This window comes from Centroberyx affinis, unplaced genomic scaffold (assembly GCF_046629955.1).
Source record: "Centroberyx affinis isolate AG114_WGS23_722 - 3 ecotype Tasmania unplaced genomic scaffold, CSIRO-AGI_Caff_v1 ptg004333l_1, whole genome shotgun sequence".
NCBI classification, from domain to species: domain Eukaryota; kingdom Metazoa; phylum Chordata; class Actinopteri; order Beryciformes; family Berycidae; genus Centroberyx; species Centroberyx affinis.
This window is the reverse complement of record NW_027282039.1, coordinates 109,395-123,444: the sequence shown is the minus strand read 5'-3', so window position 1 is coordinate 123,444 and position 14,050 is coordinate 109,395. Positions and strand designations below refer to the sequence as shown.

Below are 14,050 nucleotides of genomic sequence, written 5' to 3'. Positions count from 1 at the left end.
TTGCTAACGACCCAGTTCTTCTGAACAAATTGGAAATGTAAAACGCATCACTTCCTGTGCACCATAGGATTTTTCCCAGTAAAGACCTATCTGACACCAGGTGTTTAGAACAGCAAATGTAAAAGCTTTAATGAACTGGCTATAGGTTGAATCACAATTGTGCTATGTCAATCAGTGACGGAGAGTTGCAAAGTGGATATTTATTTATATGAAAATGTATAATTACTGATAAAACAAGAGAGTAAGTGTTGTCTGTCTTTGTGTTGGTTTGGTTTATGTCTGTTCCAGCGTGGGTCGATGTAAAGAGGTGGACCATGCTGCGAAGAGCCGCCAGGTCCCAATGTCTCCCTCTGACTTCCTGGACAAACTGATGGGGAGGACATCTGGATATGATGCCAGGATAAGACCTAACTTTAAAGGTATCTAACCATCATCTGTCTGTCTGTCTGTCTGCCTATAGGGTGCCTGCAGGTCCTGAATGTCTTAAAATTTATTAAAATATAATATCTAAACTCAAGTTGTGGAATGATCTTGAATACAGTTAAATTTGACATGCTACCTGCACAGCACCACTTTTTTTTAACCTATGGCCAGGCACCTTCCACTAAACATCTAGTCTCACAGTTTGTTGAGCTCTTTGCTGAGGTTATTTCATCTGACCATATAAAGAAAGCCTGGTCTATGGAATTTGGTTCTGAAATAGAGATGAGCTATGGGAGGAGGCATTAAGTAGAACTGAATTCATGTCTGCTCTTGATGGCAAAGTTATGCGCTATTTGGATATAATATATCAGCTGGGGTTTGCAACTGTTGTTGATCAAAGTTTTGCCCCCTGAACTACCCCCCTTGTGTTTCCATGGAAAAACGTACAGCAACAATGCGACACTTCTGCAACAAAGCAAAAAAGCCTTGTTCTAATGCCAAAAAGGACAATGACAAAGGCCACTCCAAAACCCAAGTGAAATGCTGCATTTCAAAGGTGGAGGTAGCTTATGACTCTGAAAAACTTAAGACCGATCTGAACAAGTTTTTATTGGACTGGTAAGATGTAACGTTTCTTGTTGATGCAACATACCAAATGTTAGCTCACCACAGCTGTCAAGCAATATGCTCACAAACAACCTGTTGCTAGTAAGTGGCTGAACAGTATTGGGTAAAGTTGGTTAGCGTTAGCTAGCTTGATTTGCTAGACCTCTGGGTTAGCCGATAACATAGCATAGCTAGCTATTGGTCTTTTACTTGACTGTATATTTCTGTAACTCTGTGGGGTCTTCTAAACATTTATAACATTTTGCAATATATGTTACCTCTTCACTATTTCTGAACTGTGCTTAGCTAGGTGGGGTCTGTTGTGAGAATGCCAGTTCTGTTTCATGCCACCTTAGCTCACGGGGATGGGAAGGGTGAAAGAGGTTGGGGCGCAGCTGGAGGCAGCTAACCAGCTAGCTATCTAACGAACTGAAAAGCTGTTGCAATGTTGATCGATATTAAAAACATCTACCGTTTATGTGCAAAATTTACTTTACAAGGGACAACTTGCAAACACATGGTCAATGGTTGGAGTAAACCCTATGAAAAAAGTTTGCTCAAAAGATTCTGCGACAATGATGTTCTCCTACCAGACTGGTTTTCCTTTTTGTTTATTTCACACTTCATTATTCCTGCATAACATGCATTGCACACTGATTTACAACAGTTTCATCATTTTTCATATCAACATATCAACTCAGTGGACAGCAACATCAGTTTCACAAGGGAGGAGACTACACAGTCTCCTTAAAAGAAGGGGGTAAACTTGATATTGTGGTGTACAGAAAACCCACTCACACAGACCAGTACCTCCTTTTTGATTCACACTGGGAACACAAGCTGGGAGTAATCCGGACTTCACACTACCGGGCAGAGACTGTGTCTGAGTCATTCCACGAATAGAGGACAATTTGCATGTAGCAACTTCGCAAACATTTACTTAAAATGTTCTATTTTTTCAACATTTTATTTTATTCTGGACATATTCAACCTCCAGTAACAACTGTTTTCCCATCTCAGTCACATTCTTCAAACGCCACATTTTGAATACATACATTATGACTGTTGGTGACAGGGCTGACTGTAACAGGGTTGAGGTTTGCAGCTTAGGACAGCCATTATTCCATGTGTGTTGAGAGCCATTAGACCACATGGTGCCCTACGCTTTTATAAATTTTATATATTTTATTATTATGTTTGGAAATTTAATAAGTTTCTACTTTATGATTAATTAAAGTAACAGGGTTGATGAGTTTAGCTAAACAACCCTAGCCATAAAGAAGAAAACAACTGAAAACTGCTGAAAATGTGACAGATAGCTTATCTCTCATTCCACCATCTTCTTTATGAGAGCCAAGTGATGAAAATTCCTGCGAATCAATTCTTGATTAAATGAAAACCCAACGATAGTTTTATTTGGGTCTAATGATGCTCTGTAGTGATTTTCATGTAATTTGTCCAAAGTATACGGGACTAGTTAGATTTAAATCGTTTTACAGTTTTTAATAAAAACACTGAGTATTTTGTACCTGTTTTCAAGTTGCAGACCTGGCCGGGGGATGTATTGGGGAGAGTATTGGGATTTCCTCTAGTTTTTGTTGTTTCCGCCTCCACCTCTGCCTCTACAGCGTTTGACCACAGCTCACCAGGAGCAGAGACTTTTGGCCTAGCACCTTTGCTGTGCCAGTAGGCCATATCTGTGGAGAGTAGCGGTGTAGATGCCTCCGGGGCCAGTCCACATTGCGGCCAGGAGAGGGTGTCGGTCAGGTCTGTAGGGGATGCCTCTGCGGCCGGTCCATTTGTGGTTGGGTTAAACCAGGGGAGAGTGTCGGCTATAGGTCCGGGTCCATAGTAGGGGTCGCAGTCTTGGAGTCTGCAATTTTGCCAGATGTTTTGACAGTAGGAATGCGGGCTGAAGACTCAAACAGTGTGTCAATGAGCTGCTCATCCTGGTTAATTTGGTGTGGAAATCCTTCCTTCCAGTTCAGCAATTTGCTGTGATAGCTGAAGGCAGCCAGCACTGTCAGAACAGGGGGATGACTGTAACTTTAACCATCAGCATTTTCCCACAGTAACAATAAAAAATGTAAATAAATAAAAGGTAAAAAAGAACAGCAACAGAAAAAATACTTAAAATAGTTGGTCAGCAGGAAAAACAGGAAAATATTGCTGAAAATAGATAAGCAGGCAGGAAGCAAAGAAGAGAGCGTCAGGTCAGGGAGAAAGACGGAACTACAATGAAGGTATCTGTAGAATAATGTTTTTGACCCCAAATTATGAAAGATTATATCTTTATCATTTAAAAAATGGTTTTGATTAAAAAAAATTGCAAGGTTTTTATTGCAATCCTGTTGTAATCCTGTAATGTAAGGGACACAAATTGTCCTCTATTCGTGGAATGACTCGTCCCCAAGCACAGAGTCCAAAGACAGGGAACCTAATCACATAAAACAGGCTGTGAAAACCTGTGGTTACCCTGACTGGGCTTTCATCAAAACCGCAACAAAGAACACCAGACCAATAAGGAAAATGGATCACACTGCAAGGCAGGGCCATGTTGTCATCATATTAGGGTTGGGCGATATCTATCAAATTGGCATATGACGTGTCCACAGTGAAACATCGCAGTGGACGATGATGCCGATGGGGGGGGGGGGGATTTAATAGACGAACAAGAAAAGATGTTCTTCCATATATCCGTAATGAAACGGACAAGGCTCTCATGTGAGCTGCTCTGGTACAAAAAATTTGATATATACTTTCTTTTATAATTTTTACATGTATGTAGCCTATGTTGGATATTAATTACTATTTCTATTTTTTGCACATTTTAGCCCACAGCCCATCCTCTCCTACTCACCCGGTCTTTCCTTACTTTTCCTCCCTATAGCCTATGCTTAAGCAACCTCATTAAGCAGATCATCTGATTATAAAAAAAAATCTTTAAATCACGCTTTAAATCACGATGTTGCGATGTAGAGGGCTCAGTGGTCGATGACTGATGGCATCGTCCATCGGACCAACCCTACATCACATGACTTCATGGTGTGAATCACCCACAGAAGTTAAATGCCGGGGAATTCCCCACCACCAAGTAGAACTGATGAATCCTCTTGGATGAGTGATGTAACGTCTTCAACTGTTAATTTTACGTCAAGTGGATTTTGTTTTTATATTTTATTGGACATTTTACTACCTGGATAACTGAAATGAATCTACATTATGGATATGATATATGATATATAATGTTTCTGCAAAATGTTGCAGATAATATTTCCGTGAACTCAGATACAACTCAGTATATCAGAACTGAACTGTGAGGTTGATTCAATTCACAACGGCATTAAAAACGAAATGAGGGTCCTACATTTTGATGTCGTAACTCTAATCCTTCGAGTCTAGAGTGAGTTTTCTTTCTCTGCTAAGAACATTGCCAATATTGCATCTCATCGAATTTGTCCAAATGGAATATAAAGAAGTACTACAGCATTCTCTGACAAGGAATCAGTCTCTCCTGTTGTGTTTAACCTCATGGGAAGCTTCCAGGACTCACCCAGCTGAATGCACTGAAGCGACCTGTACACACACCTGAGTGGATCAACTGATGGAAAGCATCCGTGCCAAACTGCAATGGAGGACACAGGACCAGTTAATTGGAAGATCAGCTCAGTTTATTCTGGGGAACCTGGGCCAAGCAGTCACCAGGAAGTTTAACGAAGAGTCTGCAACCACACGGACGATTACCTACCTGGAGAAATGCTATGATTACGAATGGTCTGTTTTCAAACCAATGCCCGTTCTGTCTCTCAACAGCCATATTACATGACCTAAACTTGAGACTCTTGCCAGGAACCTGCAGCAAGACATTGATACAGACAAACTGCGTGGGTGCAGTTATTGCAAGCGTGCATATGCATACTGCAAGCGGGTCTTCAGTCTCATGGCTCAGCTATGGACCAGAGAGCAAAATCGGATGAGCGAGGATCTTGTCAAAGTGCAAGTGCTACTAAACTTTGGGATAAGCTGTGGAGAGCTTTATGGGTTTTTGAAAGTGTTTTTTTTTTTTGGGCAGCTATTCTGTGCTGCGGTGTTGTGCATCTACCAGTATGCCACTCTCACTCAGAAAGGGAAACCTTTTGTCTGGACTGATGTTGAAAAGAGACATCAGTCACATCTTTCACAAGAGTTCCTGCTCTTTACCGATGTTCCTAGCACTGCCATTGGTTGTGTGGTATGTGTTTTATCTCAGATGAACAATAATAATATGGAAAGTGCCATTGCCTATGACAGCCATGTACCAATACCTACCGAGAGATGTTGGTCGACTTATGACAGAGTACTGTGGGCTATTGTCTGGTCCCTTCGTCACTTTTGTCAGTACCTCAGGGGCCACCCCTTTCTCATTGTCACCTCCTTAATCTGAGGAAAAGGGCTCTATACTGTGATCCTACAGGATGTTGAACAAGGTGGGCTCTGGAAATAGATCCCTACAACTGGAGAGTTGAATACAGACAAGCAGGTGACATTTGGTTCCGCTCATACACAGACTGACATGGCAGAATCACCTTTACCTAATCCAAAATGTGGAGGTCAATGTTGTGATTTCTTTGTGTGTTGGTTTTCCAGTGAGGGATCAGCCCATTCAGGCAGACCTACTGTATTTGGATTGATAATTGGTTTTTTTTATATTTATTTCACAAAATTGGTCTTATATTTCATTCTAAAGCCATACAAATTTATAATTTAACAGATTCCTGTTTACTGTAAGTTTAAGTGAGGTGAGCGAGTGAGGGGGAAACAAGCATAGATCCGCTACAGGCCCAGATTCAATGCAATGCAATGCATTGAATGCGATGCCCAGCTAGTGTGACACGGTTATCAGTTAAATTATTCCACTAGCGTTACTCAAATACCACAAGGTAATAACGTTACCTACCGTTAAAGTTTATAGGGTAGCAGAAGACGTGGACTTGTGGCGGTGGTTGTTTAGGATGAATTACTTGTTCTTAGAGCAGTGTGTCCAAGTTTCACTGACCAACTTTTGATTTTGTGGCAGCCGTACACCACAGAAGGGCCTATGTATGGGAAACACTTCATCTCGCAGCCAAAGACGCCCTCTAGAGGCCATACTCATAAAGCGTTGATGACTGACTGACTGACTGATTACCTGCCTGACCTGAATATGCCTCGTCATGCCCTCGGCTGTGCTGTGGGGAAAAAAGCTACTTGTTCCAATCTGTATGGTACATTTTAAAGAACTATGCAGGTTTTATCTCTTTGAATATATTAAAAAAAGAAAAATGGGATTCTTATGCCAAATGTCATTGGCTAAATACGTTTTAACTTTGCGAATATAGATGTTAAATAGCATACACAGCTTATATAAATTGTATAGCCAGATGACCCCTTTCATTATGCTTTTACAAGTATCTCAATTTACTCTCTCCCTCCATCATCCCCTCCCTCTCTCTCACACAGACAGCTCTCTTCCCTCTTTAGCTCTCTGAAGCATATGAATGTGAGCACACAGACACACACACACACACACAGTTGCCATAACCTCCGTTGGTTACCTCATCTGGTTGCCAGAAGAGATGAGCCTCTTGTAGACAATGGATCAGGTTATCGTGGAGCTGCTGGTCTACCCAGTTTGCTAGTTTTTGTTTTGTTTTGTTTTTTAACTTAGATGGATACAATGGCTGTTGACAGCGACTTGTAGGAAATAAAATAGGACATTGTGTCTTTGTCCTATATATCTTACAATGGAGTATTCAGTAAAGAAGGTCCTGCTCACATGAAGAAGTCATGCAGCCGTCATGTGTGCATTGTATGACTTCCACAGGATATCAGGAGTTTAGCCCTCAGGCTAGTGTTCATTGTTAGAAACAATCATGTAAGAATAGAACTTATGCTAGTGTGTATTGTAGAACTGGTTTTGACTAGTTTGAAGTGTGCTTATTACATTGGCCATACATTGATTTCTTAGAAAAGGACAAACAAAGCAACTATACATACTGAAGTGTATAAGAAACTGACATTTCTATCCTTTGGTCAGAGAATATCCTGCAACCTACTTAAGTGTATGTGCTTAAGGTTTTCTCTCCAGACATGTCTGAATAAGGAATCCACGGAAGACTCCTGAACCTTTGCTCATTCATTTTGACCCACAAGGGTGAAGTTAATTTTTCCCTTACAGACTCATGAGAATCACAAATCACAATCTTTATCACAATCACATCTTTAATGAATACCCTGCTGTCTTCCCAGCTGTCTCTATTGATTGTGTCAGTGTTTCCAGCAATGACAGTTTCTAGAGGGTCGAAAAACATTAAGGGAAAAGTGCAAATTTAACTGGCTGCTTAACAGTTAAGAAGGCTGGCCCACGTTTCACCTGTACACAAAAATAATACTCTACAGTCCCCGCCATTTTACATTCAAGTAGCCTGACCGTGGAGAGGAAGGTTTGGCCTCCTCGACTGACAGAAAGTGTCTCTTTGATGTTAGTGGTCCAATCTTCCTGACAAGCTTGAAGTATTTTGATGTTTGTTCAGAAACCGCCAAGGAAAGGAATGTTCACGAGAAAACGGTCTAGGTATAATTAAATTATTTTTTACAGAACTCTAAATATGAACTGTTAAATAACCAATAACAATCAATGAGCATTTAATTCTATGGATAAACATAAAAATAGTAACTGTGCAAATACCTTACAAAAGACCTAATAAAAATGACCCTTGCATTGCTCATTGTGATTCTGATCAAACAAACACAGGATTGCACTGGATTGACACTGATGTCTATAATCTGGTCCTGCACTGCCATTGTCAGCAACAATAATAGTATGACAGTTCTTGATAAAAAGAATGATCCTGGATTAAGATAATCCTCGGCAAAACAGGACTGTCCTGGACTAACATTGCTTATGATGATCCTGATAAAGCAGTAGGCTCATGATAAGCAATGATGTGTTAGTTTTAGTCTAGGACTACCGTTAAGGGCCAGGCTTGTTTTGATTTACCAGGATCATCATAAAAAATGTTGGTCCAAGACAGTCCTGTTTTTGCTCAGGATTGTCTTAATCCTAGAGCAATCTGTTTGCCAAGAACAATCATATTTATTTATTTAGTAGTGTATTTGATAGGGACCATGCAGTTAACATAATTACACTTCACAATTGCAATTTAAAAGATGTGTGCACATGGAGTTTGTAGCTACTGCTAATTTCCAACTCTAGTCCCTAGTTGGGCTTTTAAATAGACTACAACTATGTAAAATATCTTGCATATGCTAAGTATAGAAGTATAGAATAAAAAAAAAAACCTACATTATACATCATCACAATTACACAACATAACACCACACAACACAACAAACAAGAGATTCAGAAGTGCACAATCCAATCAACTGGTTGTTTTACGCCATTATCAGTCAATTTTAAGATTACATATGACAATATAAAGACTGGCTACAAGTGAGTACAAGCCTGATTAGATTTCAGCCAGTTCAGGACTTTTGAGTTAAACATTTTAATATCCTTAATTTTATTTAAATTGGTAGTTTATTCCAGAGTTTGGTACCCTTTACAGATGCGGATTGTGCAAAAACAGTCCTACAGTGTGGTTCCCTGCAGTTGCCCTCAGTTATACTTCTGGTTACTTGATTGCCCTCTTGTCTACTAATGCATCTACTTAGGTTCTCTGGAACTGACTTGTTCAAACATTTGTAAACAAGTGTAAGATAGGAAAACTGATTAAATCTATCTCAAAACTAAGAAGATTGTGTTTTCAGGATATGACAGTGATACCATGTTATAGGTTTTTTATCTAGTATTTTCAATGATTGGTTGTATAGGGAAGTCATGCATTTAACAGTAGATTGGGGTACTTGACTCCAGAAAAAGATGCAATATGCAAAATGGGATAGAATCATTGCATGCATAAATACTTGGCTTACCTGTGTAGGTATGTATTGTCTAATAATTTTAAAGCAATTGAGAATGGTCTTTACAGTTTTGGCAATCGTCTTTATATGCCTATCAACTACTCCTAAATACTTAAATTCGTTGACTTCTTCAGTTTCTTTGTATTGCAAACAAACCTTATATTTACTTGCTGTATCTTGTTTCCTAATGGAGAAACACATAGACACTGTTTTTTTTTAATTCAGTGTAAGGTGATTCTGTTGAAACCACTCATAGACACCTTTGATATCTGTAGCCTGGCGAGATTAAACCAGCGCAGGACACAACAACTCTCTTTAGGATTCTTTATTCTGAACCAATGATTGATTCTGTAAATTAGTAGTTAAAATTGGAACAAAGGGTAATCTTTCAGTTCTGTTTTTAAAAATAAAATCAGTCTCCAAAAAGTTGAAAACAAAATGACAAAATCTTCAATGCACAGTTGTTGACGCTTTTATCCAAAGCGATGTACATATGAGATTTTTAATACAACACAAGCAAGGATCTAATCAGGAGCGAACAACGAGAGTAAGTGCCATAAAGCTAAGTTCTGGTCCGACAGGACATAGGTGCTACGAAGCAGTGCATAGACGCAATGCATAGGGTGCGTAGAGTGCATAGAGGCAGATGAGGCAGATAAAGATTTTTTTTTTTCTTATAAATTACACAGTCCATCAGGTGAGAAGGTGTTTGTTAAAGAGCTGGGTCTTTAGCCTTTTCTTAAAGATTGAGAGGGACTCTGTGGATCGAATAGAGTTTGGTAACCGCCAACCGAGGACCACAGAAGAGAAGAGTCTGGCTAGAGACTTAGGGCCTTGTGGTGGCAGCACCAGGCGCCACTCCTTGGCAGAGCGTAGTGAGCGGGAGGGAGCATAGACCTGAATGAGGGAGTTCAGGTAGGTGGGATCCGTTTTGGTTGCTGTTTTGTAGGCGAGCATCAAGGACTTGAACTTGATGTGGGCAGCAACTAGGAGCCAGTGGAGGGATATGAACAGCGAAGTGACGTGCTCTCTTGGGCCAGTTGAAGACTAGACGTGCCGGCGCATTCTGGATCATCTGCAGAGGTTTGAGCGTACATGCTGGGAGCCCTGCCAGTAAGAAGTTGCAGTAGTCAAGGCATGATATTACAAGAGCCTGTACTAGGAGTTGTTCTGCGTGTTCAGACAGGTAGGGTCTAATCTTCCTGATATTGTACAGAGCAAATCAACATGACCGAGTAACAGAAGCCACATGCTCCTTAAAGGTTAGTTGGTCATCAATCATGACACCCAAGTTTCTGGCAGACTTTGTGGGAATGAGCTGAGCTGATTCGAGCTGGATACTGATCTGTTGTTGTACAGAGGGACTGGCTGGGATGACAATTGAAGCTCAGTCTTTGACAGGTTAAGCTGAAGGTGGCGTTCCTTCATCCATGCCGTGATATCGGCGAGGCATGCCGATATCCGTGCCGAGACTGTGGGGTCTTCTGGCGGGAACGATAGGAAGAGCTGAGTGTCGTCAGCATATGAATGGTATGAGAAGCCATGTGAGCAGATGACTGCACCAAGTGAGGTGGTGTATATTGAAAAGAGAAGGGGTCCCTGAAAGGTAGGACTCAAACCAGCGGAGAGCAGATCTGAGAAGCCAAGCTCAGTGAGTGTGGAGAGGAGGATTTGGTGGTTAACCGTGTCAAAGGTAGCCGATAGGTCTAGCAACATTAGAACAGAGGACTGACCAGCAGCTCTAGCTGATCATTTGTTTGTTTCTGGCTGCTAGCGTTAGCATTAGCTAGCGTTAGCAACATGGCTAACGTTGCTAATGCTAGCTATGCTAGCTAACGCTAGCAGTCAGAAACAAACATAGTTAGATGTTTGATTCTTTTGTTCCAGAAACAAACATAGACCTTTGTTTCTGGCTGGTCTTGGCTTGCTTGTAGCTCCTGGTTCATTTTCTAGCGGTAGCGTTAGCAACATGGCTAACGCTACCGCCAGCAGCCTGGCTACTGTCCAAAGCAAGAAACAACTGTAAGAATCCCAACCCCGATCTCAGTGCTATAATAAAGGCAGAGTAAAACATCCGGTTGTGTGTTTTCCCTGGTAGCTACCGATAGCTACCGATAGCTACCAGGGAAAACCTATTCTATTCCTCTTTTGGTTGCGCAATGGATGACGCACTTCCTTTGTGTCGTAAATGGAGCCTTCATTCTCCGGGAGATCGTACCCGGTGGCAGACAGAATTGCATAGTGAAAGCGAGGCTTATAGGGAACCAATCTAAACACCGATGGTGTCATTATTCTATAGCCATTACACTGTGCAATCAACATTTACTTCATAATGATAAGTTAAAGCAAAAAATTTGTCTATAGGGTCTTTAAGTTCAAGAAATACTGCACCCACAACATTACCGCTGTCCATAAAACCTTTTGTATTTTCAGTGAAGTAACAGTTAGCTATCTCTGTAGAACTATTTCTGAAAATGTCAGTGCAGTTCCATTATAATCATAGAAAACAACAATAGCCCTGGACGATGTGTTTGACCAGTAGGCTCATGATAAGCAATGTAAATCCAAAGGCAGGACTGTCCTGGACTATTGCTTATTGTGATCCTGGTAAATGAAAACTAGCATAGCCCTTCAGTTACATTGTCTATTATGGTTGTATTATGCGCTCCCCCTATTGGTGTCTGTGTGTCATGTTTCTAAACTTTCTCCTTTAATCTCCGACTCAGCTGTTCCTGGTCTGGCCTGATGACCTAGACTACAAAGAGGCCAGGCGCACTCAGCTTGCTCCCTCTCCCTCTTTAGCGCTGACCTCAGCCCCTTCTCATTGCCGCATGCTGCCTCTCTTTCTTTTTTGTCTCTCTCTGTTTTCTCCTGTCATTATTGTTGCCCATGACTCTGTCAATGTTTTGCCCGCCTCCTATTGCATGCTAAGCCGTCCCGGGGGGGGGGGGATCCCTATTTGCCTCAGCCCGCCCAAGGTTTCTTCCGCCCAAGTTTTCCTACTAAGGTTTTTCTTGGGAGTTTTTCCTTGTGTGCATTAGGGTCTATGACTGGGGGGGCCGGGTAGGTTAGGCTGTAGAATAGGTAGATTGTTTGTCTTGCTAAAATCTGCTCTTGCCTACCCTGTTTTTTTTCGCTATGCTTGTCCTATATAATTTTGTTCACCATTGATTGTGTTTAGTTAGATCTAGCTAGACACATTCTCTGTAAAGTCCTCTGAGACATGCTTCTGATAAAGGGCTATATACAGTAAATAAACAAACTTGAACATGAACTCTCCCAGATAGCAGCAGCCATGTGATGACCTTTGACTGGTTTTGATTTGTGTTACCTTAGTAAGTTGTTATTTTGTTTAACTTTTAACTTGGTTTGGGAAGATGGGGCTGGTAGTAAAGTTTTCGCAGCTTTTATTTTTGGGGCAGTTTTGTTTTTCCTTCCCGTTCTGGTAGTTTAGAGGTGAGCGCTCCAGGTCCAACGGCCCAATGCATGCAAGGTTGGCCCGAGGAGCTCCCATTCCTTTTGTTGAGTTTGGCCTGACCTTTTTGTTTCCCTGAGTTTGACCTTTTTGTACATTTACAATGTTTTTTCTTTCTTACAATAAATACTTTGGTTTTTCTTTGGTCGTAACATAATTTTGGGTCTAAACTTTGAGTGCATGTTTTTTTCTTATGTTTGGGGTTTAGTCATGTTTTTTGTTTTTTTAGCAGATTTTTGGTAGCCTCCTGGTGGCAGAGGTAGTCTAGTACTCATCTCATATCTACTGCGGCGAATATGATTGTATAAGTGAGCACTACATCACAGCCACCTACGAAAAAAGAAAATATAATCTTTGCAAGATCGTGTCAAGCTGGATTTGATCTCACTAGAGCAAAAGTCTCTGTCCCAAACCACCTGCCTATCACTGCAAGCCACTCATGCTTTCACATTTGTCCATTTCCGTCACATATTGGTAAATTACGTCAGCATCCAGGTAACATTTTGTTTTGGGTTTACTTAAAACAACTGGTTACCTTGGGCTTATGTTAGAAAATACCCGAACATATTTATCAAGGTTTTTTTCTCGAGGCTACGGCCATATTGACCACTACATTACAGCCCCCTATGACACTACACATTATGACAAAGACATAGTTTTAAACAGTGACGATCTAACTCAGACAGTACTGTCAAAATACACTAAATAATTGCTAACACTGAGCCACAGGAAGAGTAGAATACAAGTGGTAATATTCTACCCACAACAGTACTGAAGGCATGGACTTAATGATTTACAGAGTCATTCTCCTTCCTTTTGTGGATATTGTATAGTAAAATACAGAAGCACCCACTCAGACCTCTTTATTTGCCATTAAGTGCTTGTCAATACCATGTTATTTAAGAGCTTTATTCCAAATGAACCAAGCATGGTGTGTCATTTATCAAATTATTCTATCCAAAGCTATCCAAACCCTAACCCAAAAATGCAATCATAACGAATCAGTTGTCAAACATTTATTGCAAGAAAGGCATTAGAAAAAAATAAAGTTTATTTGTATAGGCCTTAATCACCTTACCTTAGATGATCATTTGACAGAGCCCACAATGTGTAAACAATCAATATAAAATGAAAACACAATACAACACAACAACAACCCTTAGCCTTAACCCTAACTCCCTAAAACCTAAAAATTAGGGAGAAATTGGAAGAAGTCTTGGGAAGGCACCACAAGACAGAAAGGCACCACAACACAGAAAGTAACAAATTAAATATCATGTTTAAGTCCTCAAAATTCCAACAGTTACAAAACATCTTACTATCATTTGGGGCCACCAATGTGCAAAGTTGCCTCATGTAGCTAACCCTAACCCATGTATATATTTGAACTATGTCCATGCACACTACAGTACATATCTCTGCATAATCTGAAATGTTTTGTGGATAATTAATTTGCATATATTGAAACCATGCATGAAGTATATATTGTGTATATTGTATAAAGTACTCAGTTTCTTACTAGGTACATTTTGTCTGTTAATATGCGTTTAATAGGGCTTTTACAGGCTTTGAATACCCTTCGGTGTTTCCGAACGACTTTTCAAA

General features: G+C 40.5%; 1 protein-coding gene across 2 annotated transcripts in view; it reads left to right on the top strand.

Moving 5' to 3' along the window:
• Positions 1-340: 340 nt before the first annotated feature.
• Positions 341-14,050, top strand: part of LOC139664620 (glycine receptor subunit alpha-3-like) — a 69,113-nt gene continuing 55,403 nt past the window's right edge. For both annotated transcript variants that reach the window (XM_071543523.1, XM_071543522.1), the window contains exon 1: positions 341-419. In XM_071543523.1, coding sequence (XP_071399624.1) covers positions 341-419 — 79 coding nt within the window. The remainder of the gene's footprint in view (positions 420-14,050) is intronic.